The sequence below is a fragment of the Pholis gunnellus genome (genome assembly GCF_910591455.1).
Source record: "Pholis gunnellus genome assembly, chromosome: 2".
Taxonomy (NCBI): Eukaryota; Metazoa; Chordata; class Actinopteri; order Perciformes; family Pholidae; genus Pholis; species Pholis gunnellus.
In genome coordinates this window covers 23,240,816-23,261,435 of record NC_136536.1, presented here as the reverse complement: position 1 = coordinate 23,261,435, position 20,620 = coordinate 23,240,816, and the positions used below count along the sequence as shown (strand labels likewise).

The following is a 20,620-nucleotide window of genomic DNA, read 5'->3' as shown; positions in this document are numbered from 1 at the left end:
AAGGACCGCAGCTATTGATTATTAATTTACACAGGTAAGATATTCACTTTAAGACGAGGAAAATTGAAAAACAAACGAATCTGAAACAAGCATTGGAGTTCATCATTTAGTTTTATTTATTCACACGTCCCTTTAATTGCAAGACAAAATAAACAATTCTTTTAAAAACCCTGGTAAAAATTCCCATTCACAAATTTACAAATAACTCCCTTTAAAAAAAATGTAATCACAATTGCTTTGACACTTTTTGTTATGACACATCCACTATAACAGAATTCAGTTGAGAATACTTTGTGATGTTAAATCCACCACTAAGATGTGTATTAAACGTACTTCCTGGTCTGACACCCAGAGGAGTGATTGAAACACACAGATGAGGCAAAAGGACGGAACGGTGTCGATGCTGTATACCGACGCTCAACAAGCACATTATAGTCGCTAATGATGAAGACCTCACTGATCTAGTAATTCAGTCCGTGGGATCCCGTTCAGCATCAGCTGATACCTCGTGAGCGGTTTCCCTCTATGACACGAATATGGGCGTACACCCCGAATCTAAAAGCAGTGAGCTTAGACCTGCTGTGAAAGAATTTTTAATAACATTTAAAAACATCTGGGATACGTTGAATGTCGTTAAATAACACCGTAAAAGCAATATGTTTAAGAGTGGGTCCTGGATTTTTAGGTGCCAAAAAAAAAAAAAAAATACATCGCCCATTAAATTATCCCTCCTTTGCATCGCATCCAAAAACAGAAAAAAAAACCCAGCAGTCTTTGCATTTTTTAAAGAAAGGTCAGCAGGACTGTCTGAGACTGTGTTGCAATACTAAGATACGTTTGCAATGACTCGTGACAAATTCTCCCCAGTAGAACACTCAGCAGGTCTGAACTGGTATTGTAGACATGGTGAGTTCAGGCAATCATCAGCCCCAGTAATGCACCTGAAATAAGTGGCAAGAAAAATATAAGCCAAACAACAAGCGCGACAATCCCCTATATCTGTTGCATTCTGGGATGTCCGATGAAAACCAATGTGCAGTTTAAAACAGACTTCATCATTCATGGCACAAGTTAACATTTAGGTTCCCTGTGTCGGAGTGAGCTCAATAGAAAGCACCATCTGGTATTTTGCCTGCTGGTGACGGAGAAGGGGTCCATCCGTTCGCCGCTCACAGCAGAAGAGGCGGCGGCGCTGGCGGCGAGCGGTGCCGGTGCTGCCCGGCCGCCCGGTAGCGCGTGGTGTTGGAGCCGCAGTCTATGTAGCGGTAGGCCTCCAGGCTGTTCTGGGACGTTCGCACCATGTACGAGGTTTTCACCGTGGTTCTGGAAACAAGCAGCGCATTCCAATAGTTATCACAAAGAGCAATGATGTGGCAGCAGGAATGACCATAACTCTATGTGCTGTCATATTTCATAACAACTAGCGAGGACAGGCTGCAGAAAGAACACTTCAGTCTCCAGTGTGGAGATGACACGGAGTGCTTTTTTCTGTCTGAACTACAAAAGCAACAATTATAGAAGTACTGGCACCGCAGTGTCACACAAGCACTGACTTTGAGGAAGTTGCTCTTGTGTGACACCCAGCTGCCTATTGACTGATAAGCACTCGAGTACTGCTGGTTCATGCTCCTACGTTTCACAGGGAAATAGAGTACCCGTTACTCAGCTATGGTTATCTGACAGCTGGGCTTACTTTGCAGCTGTTGTACTTTTATTTTTAACAAAATATATTTTCAGCTTCTAAAATGTGATGATTCCCAACGATCAAGTCATTTCAGTCCTATTAAAAAAAAAAAAAAAGACAAATGTTTGTAGTTGGTTGAGGATTTTCTAAAGACATTCGTGTGTTGCAACCTGCAGTATCCTTTCATGTCCAAGGAAAAAGACTAGAAAAGAATGAAGTAACAGTTTGGAGGTTTTTGCCCAGAACTGTAGAATGTAGGGAACAAGAACTGTACTTTTACTTTTGATAATTAAGTGTACAGTATTTTTCTGCCAGTGCTTCTTAGCTTCTACTTGAGTGACATTTTCAACAGAGGACTTCTACTTGTAACGGAGTACTTTCACACAGTAGTATCAGTATAGCATCAAAGTACTCCTGAAAGGTAGAGATACTTACTGCATATATACGACAATGTTGTGGACCTTAATGCTGGGCATGGAGCAGAAAGCGCTGGAAAAGAAACAGAACAGGTTTAGATTGGAATACTGACTTGGAACGTTATTCCACCCGTCTTCTCTTTGTGTCATTTACACGTGGATTTATTGCCAACACAGAAAAAATAAATTCAAAAAAAACTTGAATGTGTTTTAAGTAAAAAAGAAAAGAAAAAAAGCCTGTGCTACAAACTGGAGGTGCTGTCGCGTTGCATTGCGGGAAACGTAGGCTCAGCCGTGTTTAGATCTTGACCCACACTAGGGACTTAAAGCCGGGGAGGGGGGGTCTCAACCTGTGCTGCTTCAACTTCGACCATTCTTTCATTAATCTGTCTCTCTCCCTACTTAATGGAAGTCTACATGTAGAAACCACCAGAGTGACCCTTGAACCGATGAGAACAGCTCAAAAGGAGATTATCATCAAATATGGAATAAAAGAAGTTGTATTTCTATGAAGCCACTAGAAAAATCAGTTTGAGCAGCTTAGGCAGGTTTGGGCGGAGACACTTACTAGACGTAGGGCGCGCTGCTACCGATCTCCACGCTGACGGTGTAGTTCACCTGCAGGAGACACAAACACAGCACGCTTAACTTTCGCTAGAGCCGAGGACGACGTCATACTCCAGTGTGTGAGGAGTGAGGAGCAGCTGGGAAAGTCAAAGGATGAAGTTAGACATCTTTGCTATTGGAAACAAATCCAATGAGGCCAAAAACCAACAATGTGTTCTCTCAATACGTCCCCAATCTGTCTCCGGCTGTCAGCAGCGAGGCAATTCATCCCTACCAGAGATTTGTTTCAGCTGGTACTGTAGCATTTAGCAGATGTACCGACACAGATTCATTTTGTACATGTACTGGTTCTCCCCGCCACGGATTTATTAGTCTACGGCTGTAACTAACGGTTAACTTTCATTATCTATTAAGCTGCCGACTATTCCCTAGATTATTCTTTTGGTCTATAATATAAAGAAAATACAAAAAACGTCCGTCCGGTTTCTCAAAGCCCAAGGCGATGTCTTCAAAACGTTAAAGATCTCCACATTTGGGAGGCTAAAAACAGCATTATTTATATTAAAAATGACTAATGTTGAATCAGTTATCTGTTGACTTATTGTTGCAGCTCTAGAATGGTCACATTAGCGAGGGCTGTACTCCTGGATGATTATAAACTACAGCTCCCATCTCCGTGCTAGTCAACAGTGAGCAGGACGAGTCAGCCCTGGTGTTGTTGACAGTAATGAAGAATGACGTCAGCCTCATTCTGTCAGTGTGTTGTTGCACTCGTGTCTTCAGGAGCATTTAACCCTTTAGCGCATGTTGTAAACACGTCTATGCTTAAAAAGTGATTGTTAGCATACTGAACTCTGTACCGGGAGCAACCAGTGATAATGTTTATTATGCACAAAGTAAACATCACCACTGGATGGTTGGTGTGTGTGTGTGTGAGCTATAGACACACACACAGTGTAAATGAGTGGGTTTTACCTGACTGTGACCGAGCGGCAGGATGGTGGTGACACTGTCTAGCTGCTGAGTCCCGATCACCGTCTTCATGTAAAGGACCTGGCAGCTCACGCTCTGCACCAGCACCGAGAAGAAGTTTGGGTTGCTGAGGTTCAGAGTGCTCTAGGGAAAGAAGAAAGTAAAAAAAGAGAAGCTTGACAAAAGGAAACATGTCTTGCGCAGATCCTGTATTAGATTAAAAAAAATGAGACTCTCGTATGATAACAGAGGCTCCATTTGCAGAGAACTGCTCCAATGAGAGTTTTCCGTGAGACCAGAATCACATTTATTCATCACACAAGTACGTGTGTGCCCATACGAGGAGTTAGACTGTCGTTTTGTATCCCTCTTGATTTACTTACACAGAAACAGAATAAGAGTTAGGAACCAGGACACATTCATCATTTATAGGGACATTTGGATTAGGGCTGCCACTAACAACTACTTTCAACACTAAATGCATCGATTCATCGTTCTGTCAACATTTTAAAAAACTATTGTAATTCAGGTTTAAAAAAGTCATTTTGGTTAACGGTCATTATGACAAAAACAATGTTTTTCACTCACCACAGCTGCCAAAAGTGAGGATGCAAACAAATACGATTTATTATACGTACCACACAAATCAGATTTTAGAGAGTTGAAGTTTTTATAATCACTGAGGGAGAAACCGCTCTGTGTGATGCCACAACCTTCATTCTCTGAAATGAGAAACAACCCTACCGTCATGTTCATGAGGACGTTCATGCCGGAGGGGTTGAGGAGCACGGTCACCGAGTGTATCCCATCGTCCACCACCACCACGGAGCGAGGGAAGAGGAAGAAGGCCACGAGCGAGGAAGCAAGGAGGCACAACACCACCGACAGGACCACGTACAGCTTCCTACAACAACAACAAACTAAAAGTAGGTCCTCTCTCACCTAAAGCTTGGATACACATTTTGAATGACGAATAAAAACAACTTGACTTTGAGAACTACAGAAAATGTACAGCGTGCAACAGAAAGCTTCTCATCTTTCTCCAGCATGGCCGAGCTCCTCCTTGTGGCCCCTTGCTCGGCACCCGTGGAGAAGCTGCGGAGCGGCCGGGGGCCACAATGTGTGAGAACACCTATTGTTGTCACGGCAGGTCAGCTGCTGTAAATTGTTTTTATAAAGTGAATTAATTTAGAATTTGGGATCCATGTTTCACCCTTCACAGCACCTTGTTTTTATTTTTCTTATAGCTCTGGGGATTTTTGATTAACGATGGCTCAGGTCTGATCCCTTTCTAGCCCAATTTACTATGAAATAAACTGATATGATAACACTATAGGGTGCTCCATGATTGTATATACGCATGTCTGTATACACTGTGCTTTGTTTGTTGTTGAGTAAGTGTGGCATCCACTTGTAAACCTCTCAGTGGTACATTCAGCACTTTAAAGCTGTAGCTAACAGGAGGCGGAGCCTCTACCACCAGGGTGCACACAGGTGTCCTGAATCCAGTGATTAGGGTGTGATTTGTTCTTCTCTACACCTGCCACTCCAGCTGAACCACGTGTGCTCTGATGAAGGTCGAAATCATTACGAAATCGAATAAATGAGAAACAACAAAAGTACAATGTGGTTGCTCTAATGGCTCAGGTGACTCAACTAAAAATCATTCAAACCGGTTTACGGCAGCTGACCTGTCATAACCACAACAAGTGTTCTCACTAATTGTGGACTCGCCCGCTCAGCTCGCCGTAAGATTACTCACGTTCTTTGGGGCCGCAGCCTTTGGTCGCTGTACGGGATCAATGCGACCAGTTCATTCACTTGATCTATCGGGAGGGGAGATAGCGGGTCATGCAACATGCTGATAATTAGTGTCTCCCCCTTCGAGTACATTTGGTTGGGACACAGGGCGAAGCCTCAGATTGCATCAATGCATTCAATGATATGCTATGAGAAAAGTCTGCTTATCAAATGTTCATCAAGCAAAAAACAACAACAAAGTTACATTTTTTTTAGCCTGATATTGAATATGTATTACATGTGTATTTATCATTCAGGCGACACTTCTTAGGCCTTGGTTTAAATAACAATATTGTTGTCCAGGTTAGGGTCCATCTTCAGTGAGGTGCTTAGCTTCATTCGCGCTAGCGTTGGTCCTACTCACCTGAGGGTATCCGTCCGGTGCCTTGGCACGTTGGACACGTTATGCTGTCCCTGCCGGTGAACTCCACGTACGGGAACTGAGCGATGTCCTCCGGTCGGACGAGCCCGTCCAGAGAGGCGTTGTCCGAATCCTCATCTTGCCGCTCGGAGCGCTGCCTCTCCGGGAGGAGCGACAGGCTGCTGCCGCTGCGAGACCACTGTGTCCCCATGGCAGAGGGCTCAACGCGCGGACGGTCAAGCCAGTTTCCCAACGAGTACCCGGGCGGTCTGCGTGGGAATGAGAGCGAGCCGTTCAGCCATGAATACACACGCCAGCATATTGACTCAGGAGCGATAGGTCAGCTGGTTATCGACAGAATGCCCCTCCTGTGTCCGCCAGTAACGATACAGCTGACGGAGTCAAAATGTAATGTTAGCGGGCTTCAATGTTGTTATCTGCTAGCTAGTTTTCTAACAGACGTGTTCTACAAGTGAGCTCTTAGAGTTCAGTGACTGTAGCCATCCGTAACGTCAGTTAGCTTCCTTACAAACTTTACTTACATTTTAGACCAAACAGCTCAACGTATCCATCCCAAAGTTGGGATTACACCGGCGAACACTCTGTTCCCTCCGTCATACCCACGTTCATGATGTGCTGCCTTCACGTACAGCTGCGTACATCCGTCTTCTGCTTCTTTTTCTTCTTCTGTGGTGTTGAACGGCCGCTTGCATCCTATTAGTTGCATTACTGCCACCTTCCGGTCTCAGTCAGTTTCCACCTTGTCCACCTGCTAAACGTTTCCCATCAGTCCCGCCACTCGCAAGAAGTTGGTAGAGCCCAGATTACTTGAGCCCCACTCCAGAATATTCTTTAGCTCTCTTCCTCTCATACCCAGACTTTGCATTTCCTCCAGCATACCCCCCCCCCCAACATTCATTTTTTAAAATATGTCTATTGTAAGTGGTGATAGCATGTTAGCACAGTTTCTGGTACCGGGCAGTGCTCACTGAGGCCGGTTGGAGGATTCCAGTGTTCTATTCTCAGCCTTGTTATAGGGGAGGATATTTGTTTTACACTGCCCACTTTATTTTGCATTTAATGTAGGGGTCTCCCCCTCGTCTACTGGTCCCAATGTTGTTTCCATATGTTTTCCTGACGCTGTCCTTTCCCCTCTTCCTTGGATAACTTGATACAGATGTCCATATTAGTTTTCTGTAGTGCTTGTTCAGCTAGTTTGTCCACTTTTTCATTTCCTCTGATACCTGTGTGAGCTGGAATCCATATAAATAAATACAAAAATGTATACAACTCAACTGTATACACAGCAAAAAAAATATGCGTTGACATTTTGTAACTAGGAACTGTCTGTAGCTGGGTCTTCTGATCCATCAGTAAAAACATGCATTCTGCTGCTTCTTTGAGGTTTTACAGCAGTTGAATGCATCACTCCTGGATATACTCCTTCCCAATGTTGGTTACTTTCAAAGTGGGTTTCTGCCCTCCACACAATGTTTATTTTCACGATTAACACTTGAAATGAGGAAGGCACTTGGAAATATCAAGGACAATGACACTATAACATTAGTATTCACTAATTAAATCAGTGTTTGTTTGTTTTTGCAATGTTTAATATTCCACAGTTTCAGTTTCACACATGAACGTTCCAATACCAGCTTCAAGCTATAAAATACAGTTAGACATGCAGGTTTGATTTATTATCCACTTGTGTAGACGCAAATCAGTAGTTGCTGGCATCAAAAACATTAGATGGTGGATTAAGCTGTGATTTTCTAGTTATCCTGGTTTCATTTAGCCGTGAATCTGGTTCATGAAAGCAGTGGCACATACATGACCCTAGAGATTCCACTATTCTGTGCAGCTAGCCGGCTCCAGACCGTCTAACAGCCAGGCTGGATTATTCCTAGTCACTCCGATCAGTATAGTTATTCAATGTTCTTGTGTGTGTACTTTGCCTTATTTTTGTTACAATATCACACAGAACAAAAAATAAACATCAAATAGTACGTCTAAAAAAAGTGTAAAATACACACACATGTTTTTCTATATCACATGCTTTTTAACAGATTGTCACCGCTATCATTGCAGTAGATATTGGCCTCAGTGTTTACAGGGTTATCCTTCTGTGTTTTACCTGATATTAGTCCTTGACTGTTGTGCTCAAGGACTAAACACACCTGCCTCTCACACCGTTCGTAACAATACATTTTTAATTAGATTTGACTATGGCTTATTTATGACTTTTACCAAAATGCAATAGCATTTCAGCATTTTTTAACATGCTATTATGTATTATTATTATTATTTTTAATTATGAGGGTAAATAGTATATAACAGGGTCAGTAGTTTATCTTTTACAAGGTTTTAGTGTGTATGTGTGCATAAGTGCAACAGCATATATTAGTAGCTGTAGTTAGTTAGTCTGTCCTGCAAGCAGCCTCTTCAGCTCAGCATTCTCTCTTTGCAGCATTTTGTTCTGGAAAAAACAATAATGAGAAAAATGAAGGTAAACTGAGAACCAAGAATTGAAAAAATAAATTCTGATAGTAATGTCAAATCCAGAGCAGAACTGACCTTATGTCTGAGGGCCTCCACGATCAGGTCTCTTCCTCCCCTGATGCTCTCCTCCTTTTTTGAGGCTCGGAAGGTATCCCCGATAACTGAGACCAGCACGTGAGACTGAAAAATTCATACTTCCCAATATTAATATCGGTGATCTCCCGCTCAAATAACAAAACAATAAACCACCAAATTGCTCCTGTAGGGAATGGATGGCTGCACTGGATGAACTCACAAACGTCTTGCTCTGGAACAGATAACAGTGGTTCATGTCTGCTGCAGGGTGTCTGGCCACAAACCCAAAGACTTTGGGCGAAGACGGCAGGACGGCACAGAAGGAAATGGTGGACAGAGGGCACGAGTACAACAAAAACTGAGGGTAGGAGAGACAACGAGGAGGTTAAAAGCGATAATTCAACAGTAAAGAAAACGTGCAAACGAATCTTGTGCATCCTCGGGCCTGTGCGAGTAACTGGCACACACCTTGGTTTTGTTTTCCAACACGTCGATTCCACTCAGCGACAGGAAGAGATGGACTTTGCTCTTCTTCGCTGCCTTTTCTGAGGAGAATTGATCTGGCGTCTGGGGATGAGAGTCGATGGATTTACACGTCATGTTAGTTATAGTGACAGCATCTGTAGAGCCGACACGTTCATATAGAGATATGATATAGTGATGATATGATATACAAACTTAGTTTCCACTAGAATACAAGTTACTGATGTGCAGAAGAATCCCAGCATCCAAGTCAGAGAGTTGCATTAAGATGTACATGGAAATGCTATAAAGGGAAAGTCTGTTTCCCTGTTAATGGGGGAGACCCGACTACAATTGGATGTGAGCGCTAGTGGCTGACCTTTAGGCTCTGAGCCGCTTCAGACAGGACCTGTAGTCCATCGGGGCGGACCACCTCGACTCGCCCAAGAAACTACAGTTTGGAGAATACACATGAAAGTGAAACGTTTTAGAGAAGGCTGATTATCAGATTAAAGTGACATGAAGAAAAGCTGCTGATACAAGCCAAACGGAACCAAGCGCACACACTATTGATCAGCCGCCATTATTGATCACAAGTGTCTCACCTGCTACTCGATTCTCTACATTCAGAATGCCATTTTGAGCAGTCAAAAGTCCGTATTTACCTTCACCGGAAAGTAAATTTCATTATCATCCTCCGAGGCGTCACTCATCTTTAACCCGTCTGGTGTCAAACTGAACCCTGGAGGCGGACGTCAAGATGAAACATGAAGACATTCATGGAAACATGAATGTTTTAAACAGATACTGTAAATTCATCTTACCTGTGTGCAAATGTACTTTCACTGGAGGAAATCGGCTTTTTATTGCACTACAAACTTAAGGGTGTAAAGTCTGTTGGTGTTAATGAGTAACTCTCGTCTTCCTTATTGCTCTTCCATCAGAGATCCAGCGTGGAAGATTAAAAACCACCGTAGAGTCCTGAATGGAACAGCATGTTCAAGGATCTGGTATTTCTCGCTCGACGGTGTGAGAAACCCATTTCTACATTACAAGGTTTCAGAATTGTCTGACTTCAAAGGGCAGAGCTTTCACTAGAGAAAGTCTTTTTACAATGTAGGGTTCTTTCACCAAAATAAGCCCATTTAGACCGTCTTAATGAAGCAACTTCTTGCATTAAAAAGGTTCAGATTTGTATACATTGAAATGAAAACATGGTTATGGTGAGTTCCCACTGAGACCAAGGCCTCACACTATAAGGGCTTGACATGGTGCGAATATGAATGGGACAGCAACATATCACGTTACCATGACAACGACAACAAATATGTACAATTGTGTGTATTTTATACTTTGTACTCCCTGATTAGAGCGTCTTCCAGGCTCTTTCCTCACATGAGGTCATTTCATATGATCCGGTTTTTGTGCCATCCTCTTTGTTTACGTCAATCCACTGGTTACCCCGTGTTTAACGTCACATTGCAATGAATTGTGGGTAATTCTCTTGGGCAAAGTCTGCATCTAATGCTGACTTATGGAAAGGGTTTATAAAGGGCTCAAAACGTCTGCCAGAGACTCAGACACTCGATGAGTTGACAGTGGGACAGTAAAGTAAAGTAAAACCTCACGGACTTTGCGGGAGCGCATCAAAGTCTGAGTCGGTGAGTGAGGAGCGTGGGATTGGGCCCATGGTGACCGGAGACTGGATTTGTTCATTCTGAGGTTCTTTTTGCCAAAACAAGGCTATGTTGCCGACTCCAACATGGTAAGCTGGTATTTCCTGCAATCAGATGCTTTGAGAAACAGATTCTACATCAGAGTTGTGTAAATGAACCCAGTGAGTTCCCACTGACACGGAGCTGAATCACATTTTAGTGTTCTGTCTTGTGTACATGCATACTTCAAGTAATTCACTGTAAATATACACATACTGCACAAATAAACCACATGTACTCTAGACACACTGGAGAAAAAAACACAAAAAATATCTTCCATATCAACTGTTTTTATTTATTTGTTTTACAATAAGTGCCACTTCTTGAATGCTCAATCATAATTTATTTATATAGCGAGTTCATACAATGTCTCAATCATAAGCCAGGAAAAGCATTATGGTCAACAATGACGTCGCGCATCAATGGTCGAAGATGATGATTGTGGTCAGAGAAGACGAAGGGAAGCCTAAACCAGACAGGTTCAAATACTCGATCATTGATTGATTTCTAAAGAGTAGAATTTAGATCAACTTTAAAACCGTTTCAGACTCAAAGAAATAAGTTTCACAGAAGAGATGCAGGAGTCGTTCTCGTAAAAAAAGCGGATGAATGGAGATTTCAGTTACCGATCACCTTTTATTGTCTATTACAGATCCCAAAAAGCTGAGGAAAACATTCACTTGTAATGTTTACGTTTTCGTAACTACTGCAATGATGTGAAGCTGGAATTTTACCAGTAGCGTCATCTGTCCGTTTGCTGCAGAGGTGAGGAAGTGAACAGTAGATGTAGTAGGAACGTGGGGGGGGGGGGAAACAGCTGAGATGAACACACATTCAGATAGACACAGACGTGACGGAGCTCCCCTTCAAGAGGACAACAGTAACAGCAGCGCTGACCCCCCGGGACGCCCCGTTCCATCCGTGTCTATCTGCGTGGCGCTGGTGAAGCGGCGGGTCGCCGCGGCCTACGAGTCGTCGACGGACATGGTCTCCATGGCGTTGGGAAGGTTCTGGCCCCCCCCTCCCTGCTTCTTCTTCTTCCCTCCGTCGGTCTGTTTCTTGGCTTTCTTGGACATCTCCTGGTCGATGGGAGCGGGCTTCACGAACTTTAGGATCTCCGTCAAACCTGGAGGTGAAAGAAATAAAATTGAAAATACATCCTGGAAAACACCACCAAATTAAGTTTTTACTGTGACGGCACTTAAAGGAATAGTTTAACATTTTGGGTCTGGCTGATTTATCAGTAGCTCTAATTAATACATTGACCAAGAGAACTACAAGCCAAGCTAATAATAATAATAATAATAATAATAATAAGTCCCTTCATTATTCACTTAAGGTCTTCATTGACCACAATGCTTCACAGCATCCGTTAATAGTTCTACTCGACACACACCGGATGTGAAACCCTTGGGCGCCGCTTACCAGGAGGCATGAACGGCCGGAGCATCTCTGGAACAACGATGCCTTCCTCGGTTTGGTAATTTTCCAGGATGGCGCACATCACACGAGTGGTGGCGCACATGGTGGCGTTCAGCATGTGCACATACTCGGCCTGCGTGACGCACAGAGAGGAGTGTTTAGAGCGGCTGCAGGCTGGATGAAGCCTCTGGAACCGTATTCTGGAATTAAACCTTCCGCTCAACGACAGCAGAGGTCACGTTGTCGGGGGAAAAAAAAAGATCTGGAACAGCGCGCCTCACCTTGTCCATCATCTTCTTGGTCTGACCGTAGCGGATGCGGAGGCGCCGGGCCTGGTAGTCCGTGCAGTTTGAGCAGGAGACCAGCTCTCTGAAGGCACCAGAGCCGGGGAACCAGGCCTCCAGGTCCAGCTTCTTGCTGGCGGCGTGATTCAGGGCACCTGTGCAGACGGAGAGCAGCAGACAGTTAGCCGGTATCACGGTAGGATCTTCATGCTCCAACAGCAGCTGGTCATTAAGTCCTGATTCCTCTCCAGTGATTATAGAGCAGCAGAGATGTTAGACGTGGAGCAAACCAAAACCCTCCGGGCTGTTCCAAATTAAAATCATTGCCTCAACGGAAAACGCTTTTGGTAAACACTATATATTATATCAAACATAAACCTGAGTGTAAACAATATGTTCAGAATGGATTCGTCTGCACATTATTTCCTCCGCTAACCGTTTGGTTTCTAAAATGTCCGAAAATTGTGAATAATGCTGATCACACTTTTCTAAAGCCAAACGTGATGTCTGCAATGTACGATCTACAAACTTCTATTTCTAGAGTACGTCTTCACTTTGTAGTTCCCGGAGCTTGACGTTGTCACATTCGGAGGCCACTGACTCACATTATGGGGCAGGCTCATCCAGAAACATGTCGGTCTAAACCTCATTATCATTCCTGTTTAGAGCCAGTATCTGGTTTTAAATATTCTTTTCATTCTAAACCCTCTGAACCCCAAAGCTGCGTTCTTCACTCCGTCACATCTTCCTCTCTGTGGTCTTGATTTTCACTGCAGTTTATAAGTTCTGCACCTCGATGGAAACAATCATACTAGAAGTAGAGAGAACTCAAAACTGTCTTCTGTGCAATAACACAGTTACAATGCCATAAATAATCATTTCATTAGTTTGATATTATTTTACAAAAATTGGCAAACAATGGAATCTATATATGCAACATTGTTCCAAGTGCCCACAAGTGTTACCAGTGTAGTAACAAATAGAGGGTCCACGAGCTGTTTATGAGTATTAATCTATTCACATCCGCTCCGTGTTCAGCAGCAGTTCAGTCAAAGTTTCACGGGATTTTTGTCACGTGACAGTTGGTCTCAGACAAATCAATCATGGCGTCATAGTTTCGCTGAGGAGCTCAGAATTTAATGATTTTTACAGAAAGTGGTTTCTTCAAACGGTTTATTTGTGGCGAGATTTTAAATGAGCCGTGCAGAAAAAAAAGAAGGGTTTTTGATGAAATATCACAATTTTAACTGAGGTTCAGTTGAATTGTCTGACAGCAGCGTTCATTACACATGATGCGTTCAAGGACCACGGGAAAGAAGAAAATGTGATGATTATGTTTTTTACAGCTTCTGGCGATGATCAACGGTGTAGTTTTGGCGATTGTGTGAAGGAGAAATGCTTCTTCCCTCTGGCGGGTTTTAAGATGTGTTCACTTACTTTGCCAATAAAGTGGAGATTGGTAGAATCATGTTTTGAGCAGAGTATCCCTTTTCTATTTTGTAATACCGTGATGAATTAACATCACCGCAGTACATACTGGTGTCTCCCACCCCTACAGCATTCACAACCTGTAGAAGGGTCCACGAGTGCGTGCTGAAGACCTACCGGAGACGATGTTGACGATGCGATAAGGAATTCCCAGAGTCTGGTAGAACTCTTCTGCCGTCCCGATCATCTCGTCAAACATCTCCCACGATTTGCCGTCGTGCGGGGAGGCGTAGATGAACTGCTCAATCTGCAAAGAGATCCTCCGTCATTTATTTATCTGAATGTTGTACTTCGATGAAACGTCACAGAAAACACGACCGACCTTCTCAAACTGGTGGACCCTGAACATCCCGCGGGTGTCTCGGCCATGGGAGCCCACTTCCTGCCTGAAGCAGGTGGAGAAGCCGGCGTAGCGGATGGGCAGGTCCTCGGGTTTCAGCCACTCGTCCCTCAGGAAGGCCGCGATGGGCTGCTCGGAGGTGGCGATGAGGTACTTCTCGTCGATGGAGTTGTCATCCGACTTCTCGCTGCCCTTACCGATGACCTGGAGAAAACCAATGCAGCGGACAGAAAGGTTCACGGCCATCAGGAAACCTGGAAACGCTCGTTGAATTTGAATTATTTCAGGTTCAGGTAAATTTGGGGAAAAAGTGAAATCCTAATGTTTTGGGAAGAGTCATAGAACATTTTTCATAAATACTATGGTTTGATGATTATCAGTATTAATAATAACCTGTGTATGTGTTTACATCAACAATTGAATACACCTTAAAAGGCATACTACGCAGGAAGTGTCTCAACCTACACACACACACACACACACACGCCGTTCTCTACACACCCAAAAAAAAGGTTGTTTGGATTTCCACAGAGGAGACAAGACACTGGATAATGCTGTACAAGACATTTCAATAACTTTATCCACACCTTTTGAAAACTTCTTTGTTATTTTCGGCCTTGGTCGAGGTCTGTTCGCACCGATATGCTTTTATTTGTCAGCGCTCTGCTCTTCTTCACGCTATTCGATAGAAAACATGTTCTACCATCACAGAAAGCCTCGAGGTGTGTACTAAATATCATTCATGTTGGTTTTGGTGAACTATCCCTTTAAGGGGAAACACTACGGGTAAAATCATTGGGTTTATTTAATGCACTGAGCAATTTTTAGATTTTGGGCTATTGTATTTATAAAAAGGTGTTTTTTCTCAAACTGAGTTTTTTTCAGACGGAGTCAGAAATCTCCACGTAGCACCACATCCACCCAACGCTCCACTTTCATTCCTCTCTATCCTGAAGGTTTTCATTTATCAGTCACAGCCTGATTTAAACATTTTATTCCTAAAAAGGTCTGTTGACCTTTGTCACGTTTTTACACTATTCACCTGGAGTGTCTCCCATTAACAGTAAATGACACAATATTAATATTTTACCGTATGAAGTATATATCATGTAACATAATCAAATAGACTGTTAATGCAGTGAACTGTTTGAAGCTTTAGAAGAAACTTCTGTAGCGGCTGAAAGCTATTGGTCACAGTACAACATGTACTACTGCTGGTACTATCTAACGATGCGCAGTGCTCCCTTTGGGCCTCCAGGTGGCACTTCATGACCAACAGTATGTGGATGCCTGAACATCTCATTCCATAACAATGGCTGGTGGTTGATTTCCAAACTGCTTAAAATAACGTCAGCTCATCTGCGGGACAGAACATCCGTCTTTGAGGGAGAAAGTTCAGGGACTCAGTAAAAGCCTCCGTACCTTGTAGAGCTCGTCGTCAAACTGGCTGAGCTGGGCGACTTCCTGCATGACCTCTTTCCTCATGAAGAAGGGCGTGTAGAGCATGGTGTAGTTCTTGCTGTAGAGTATCCTCATGGCGTAAGTGATCAGGGCCTGCTCCAGGAACACCAGGGGGCCCTGAACACAACGGAGGAGAGGAAGAACAACGGCTTTCGTTATTTGCAGCACACAAAAGGGCAGTTGTGAGTCTTCTGTGGATGCAAATGTTTCTCCTACGTGGTGAGAAAAATCTCAAAAAGTAGAGGGATTGTTGCGCCGTCTGCCGCGATGTCCTGTGTGCGTCATGCATGTGTTGACCCATCTACTTCTTTCATTAAAAATCTGCCATTTGTGTTTTTTATGATTTATGGCATGGTGACTTTGTTAATACTGCAGAAAGAAAACAACATGGTTGAGTACTCTGCGGTCTCCATAGAGGTGCAGGACTTGGGGCAACATTTTGCACTCACCTTCAGAAAGTAGCCTCTGCTCCCAGCCACAACAGCCCCCCTCTCTCCATCAAAGCCATCGATCATGACCACCAGGTCCACATGGGAGTACTTCTTCTGGACGCTGCAGTCGCCCCAGGTACGCTCCACCTTGTTGTCCTTGTCCTGTCAGGAAGAAAACAACAACAGCGAGTATTACACTAAGATACTTAGTCGGCTGGAAGAAAGTCAATCTGCGACACTTTAGATGATTAAACGAGTCACTCATTGAAAAGCGATGGCAACAACAATGGCTCTAACTTCTAAAAAGTGAGGATCGGCTTCCTTTCTGGTTTTACGTAATTACGAACTGAATTTCAAGATTCTCTTCATTTCTCTCTCTCTCTCTAGCTAAATAGAACAGTTACGGTAGAGATGGGTACCGGCAATTATTCTCGTTTAGAACTAACGGCGTATGACAGAATACATTCATCCACATCTGAAAAGGAAGCACGGGGATTGGATGAAGTGCGAGAAAAGTAATACTTCAAGACCGATCCGTGTGTGAAGCGGCGTCGGTAATTTACACGGCGAGGTGTTGCATCTTGAGTGTGGGAGTCCAGCAGAACTGCAGACAAAACATACGAAGACGTTTCAAGTCTCTAACAACCCCAGAAACGCTCCAGAGAACTCCCTGTGAGTGCAAACGTTGAGTGTTTGTTCCTATTAATACACTATTTGTAATAGTTCATCATATTTATATTTAGGTATATGTCCTGAAGATTGCTGCATCATTTCTTATATAATCCAATTTATTGGCGAAGACCACGTCAATCAATGGATTAACAGCTACTTGAAATGTCTGACTGAATCAGAGCAATGCAACGGAACGCTACTTGAACCAGACTGCGTCTCACCTCATCGTTGCTGATGGGCACAGACGGGTGCAGGAGGTTGCCGAGCTCCCTCAGGTACTCGAAGCGCTCCGCCTCCAGTTTTATCCTCTCGCTGTCGCCTTTCTCCACCGCCTCGTCCACCATCACACGCACCTTCTTGATCTGGGTAACCGTCAGGGGCTGACACATAAAAAAATATAAACATGTAGATGTTCAAACAAGAGAGAGAGGAAAGAAATGTTTGCGTTCCGTCTGCGTTTTTATTTTTGTTGAGATTTGTGTGTAACAACATGCAAAAGCACCGCCACACAGGTGTGTGTGTGTGTGTGTGTGGGGGGGAGGGTGCTTAGTGCACAAGCCCGTCATACCGAGAGCATTTCAGCTGTTAGGGACTCCACGTTCTGTGCTTCTTCAGGTACAGACTCATCCTCCCCAACTGGCTCCTTTCTCTGCATTTACAACATGAGAAAGGTGTTAAAGAAGAACTCCACATCAAGACTGGCTAGTGGACACATAATACTGACAGAGGTTTTCATTCCTCCCGTCTCAAATCTACATCAACAATGACTCATTGTGTCTTCTTAATGTCCAGATGTTTCCGTACCTTCATCTTCTCCCCGATGCTCTTGCTGCAGAGGTTCTTAGCTTTGTTCAGGTTGTCTGCAGTGAAGCGGCCTGTTAGGAGGTTAAATAAAAGTCAGTCAGTGCATGGGACTGTGCTTACGTGTGTGTGTGTGTGTGTGTGTGTGCGTGGGAGCTGGAATTGCAGGACTGGTAACCTGGTGACAGGTGTGGCTGTCTGTGGCAACTCACCCTCACGCAAGCAAAACTGATTAAAAAAATGTAAAAACAAAAATCTAACTTTGTCACTTAAACACCAGCAACAATGCACTGATACAAACCATTGGTGCTGATCCATGCTGGATCAGAATGACTCTTTTTGTAGCCACACTGCGGGGCGCGGTTGACTTGTGTTGCAGGCTGGGATTGCATCAGATCTCAAGTTATGAGCCGGCATCGCTAAGCTAACCCCCGCATTAGCTAACCTTCTGTATCGTATCCGCCGATACAACTTATGGGAACGCGTGATTAACTACAGCCTGTGTTATCTCTCTTAAAAGCCTGCTATTAAGTAACCACAGTTCGCTCCGTGGAGAGTAACCATATGGTTCATTTGGATTCGTAGACGCCGCTAGCCGCGCTAGCATTAGCGCCACTGCGTGCTGTTCTCTTCCTCTGTGGTATCATCATGCCAAGCCTCGTTCAAATCGGGCTATGAATTGTTGCCAACGCTACTGACAAAAACCCGCTCATTGTACAAGGTACATTCGTTTACACCCTGTTACAATAGTATACAGTGGTAAATACGGCATAAATATAATGCACCAAGCAGCACTCTAACTAGTTCACTAGTTTACTTTCTGAAATGTTTCGCAGTCCACTGCAGTGCATCGAGCGAGCCTTCAGCCGGCGTTACTGCCGTAGCACAGCGTGGAGTTAACAAGCAAATTCGTTGTAAAAAGACATTTTTAGAGCCGTTTAAATACATTTCAAGGTACCGAATAGAAGACTCGGTCCTATAAATGCTTGACATCTTTAAATGTCCCAGATAGGATGTAACAGACAGCTATATTTCTGTACTAACAATAAAAATGCCAGATTTCTTAAAGGAGTTGGGCGTGAGCTCCTCTCCAGCGGAAGACACGCTACGCTGGCATCATTAGCCACCGAGCTAACGTTAGCCACTATGACTGAACTGATAGGGCGCTTACATTTTCTCCACTCCGTGTCTGCGGCGACCAGTTTATCAACCAGCGTTACATCTTTGAACCTCTTCCTTTGGGTTTCACGGATGGTTTCCGGATCGCCACCTTTGTCGGTGCGAAACAGGTCCAAGTCGAGCACCATCTTTTGTCCACGCTGTCTGTCAGAGAGAGTGCCGGACTGAGCTCACAATGACGACGCCTCCAACCGGGTTGCCAGGTATTGTTGCTCAAATCACTAAACCGTAATCCCAATTTGAGTTGTTAATTATACATAAATGGAAGGTTCATTATTAAGACACTAATGCGTTGCTTGAAAACACAATCTAATTTTATTCAGATGAAGCTGATCATATTTTGATTATTGTTTTAGATACAAAAAGACGGGAGCTTTTCCACTTGCCTGGCAACCTACAGCATCAGCAACACTTTACTTTGTAAAAATATGAAATATAAAAATGCACTATATATACAATAAAATAGAATAATATTGAATTAGCTAACTATAATAAATCACCTCTGGCCACATCACTCACACGGCTATAACACCGTTACTCTGTTGTTTGGTTAAATCTTTGCACTATTGTTTAAAGTCGTATTGCAGTGGGCAGGAATGTTCTCCTGCATCTGTCCTTGAGACAGCAGAGCTGGAGAAAGGTGGTGGAGAGGGTGGTCCGGGTTATCCAATATGGATAGTTTCTTCAGTGTCCTCCTCTCCACCACCTTTTCCAGAGTGTCCAGTTTGCTGCCAATGATGGAGTCGGCTTTCTTAACCAGTCTGTTGAGTCTGTTGGTGTCTCCGGCTCCAATGCTGCTCCCCCAGCAGACTACGGAGAAGTACAGTGCACTGGCCACAACAGACTGGTAGAACATCTCCAACATCTCACTGCACACGCTGAAGGATCGAAGTTTCCTCGAGAAAAAGAGTCGACTCATCCCCTTCTTGTACACAGCGTTGATGTTGGTCTTCCAGTTCAGTCTGTTGTCGACGGAGACACCCAGGAACTTGTACTCCTCCACCATGTCCACATCCTCTCCCAGAACTCTCAGCGGTTGTGGAGCCGTCGTCTTCCTCCTGAAGTCCACCACCATCTCTCTGGTCTTGGCCACGTTCAGAAGCAGGTGATTTCTACCGGCCCACTCCACAAAGTCCTCCACTACTGCCCTGTACTCCTCCTCCCGTCCGTCCCTTATACACCCGACCACTGCAGAGTCATCAGAGAACTTCTGCAGATGGCATGACCCCGAGTTGTACTGGAAGTCAGTGGTGTACAAGCTGAACAGGAAGGGAGACAGAACAGTTCCCTGTGGAGCTCCAGTATCACTGACCACCGTATCAGACAGCACACGGCCCAGTCGGACAAACTGTGGTCTGCCTGTGAGTCAGTGACGCGTTAACTCCCACCACCCGCAGCTTCTCACTCAGCAGCACTGGTTGGATGGTGTTGAATGCACTGGAGAAATCAAAGAAAGTGATTCTCACAGAGCCACCATCCACCATCCGGGTTGACCACCCTCTACACCACCAGAGTTCCATCCAGGTGTGACTGAGCTCGTTGCAGCAGGTAGATTATGGCATCGTCCACTCCCACATGGGGCTGGTATGCAAATTGCAGAGGGTCCAGTGAGAACTTCACCTGCGGTCGGAGGTGGGCCAAGACCAGCCTCTCCTCTCATTCACTCATTCACTGAATCATACCAAAATCCTTAAATGTACAGTTTGTCAAGGCTTCTTCTTTACGAGCAGGGAGGTAAGGGCCTTTAAGTGAATGATCTGAATAGTTCTTCCATCACCTGCTGACACGCTTTTGACACCCGTCAACCATTTCTGCCAACATTTGCAAAACATTTGCTTATTGAATCATCCCAACCATATTTCCCCTGGCATAAATTCCTACAACATCAGTTTAGGGGGTGTGAGGGGTGTAATGTTGGATCTCTGAAATGGTTTGAAACATTAAAATGTATATATATATATATATATATATATATATATATATATATATAT

The 20,620-nt window shown here is 44.0% G+C and overlaps 3 protein-coding genes across 3 annotated transcripts; all 3 read right to left on the bottom strand.

The window, feature by feature from the left end:
• Window positions 1-92: 92 nt before the first annotated feature.
• On the bottom strand, window positions 93-6,465 carry tmem106c (transmembrane protein 106C). The gene is made up of 8 exons (XM_079173265.1): window positions 6,343-6,465; window positions 5,804-6,069; window positions 5,402-5,465; window positions 4,384-4,543; window positions 3,643-3,783; window positions 2,669-2,718; window positions 2,120-2,173; window positions 93-1,323 (listed from the first exon to the last, which is right to left on the bottom strand). Exons 2-8 carry the CDS (start codon window positions 6,009-6,011, stop codon window positions 1,170-1,172), a joined length of 831 nt encoding a protein of 276 aa, XP_079029391.1. The 5' UTR covers window positions 6,012-6,069; window positions 6,343-6,465; the 3' UTR covers window positions 93-1,169.
• Window positions 6,466-7,369: 904 nt separating this feature from the next.
• On the bottom strand, window positions 7,370-9,710 carry LOC306704379 (PTB domain-containing engulfment adapter protein 1). Its single transcript, XM_079170699.1, has 7 exons — window positions 9,661-9,710; window positions 9,502-9,578; window positions 9,216-9,287; window positions 8,843-8,941; window positions 8,595-8,732; window positions 8,375-8,479; window positions 7,370-8,276 (listed from the first exon to the last, which is right to left on the bottom strand). The coding sequence occupies exons 2-7, from the start codon at window positions 9,547-9,549 to the stop codon at window positions 8,214-8,216; spliced, it is 525 nt and encodes a 174-aa protein (XP_079026825.1). The 5' UTR covers window positions 9,550-9,578; window positions 9,661-9,710; the 3' UTR covers window positions 7,370-8,213.
• A 1,175-nt stretch (window positions 9,711-10,885) lies between these two features.
• Window positions 10,886-18,780, bottom strand: sars1 (seryl-tRNA synthetase 1). Its single transcript, XM_079177481.1, has 11 exons — window positions 18,622-18,780; window positions 17,454-17,524; window positions 17,218-17,298; window positions 16,871-17,029; window positions 15,996-16,139; window positions 15,508-15,663; window positions 14,068-14,289; window positions 13,863-13,992; window positions 12,255-12,412; window positions 11,977-12,106; window positions 10,886-11,677 (listed from the first exon to the last, which is right to left on the bottom strand). The coding sequence occupies exons 1-11, from the start codon at window positions 18,755-18,757 to the stop codon at window positions 11,517-11,519; spliced, it is 1,548 nt and encodes a 515-aa protein (XP_079033607.1). The 5' UTR covers window positions 18,758-18,780; the 3' UTR covers window positions 10,886-11,516.
• Between the last annotated feature and the right edge of the window lie 1,840 nt (window positions 18,781-20,620).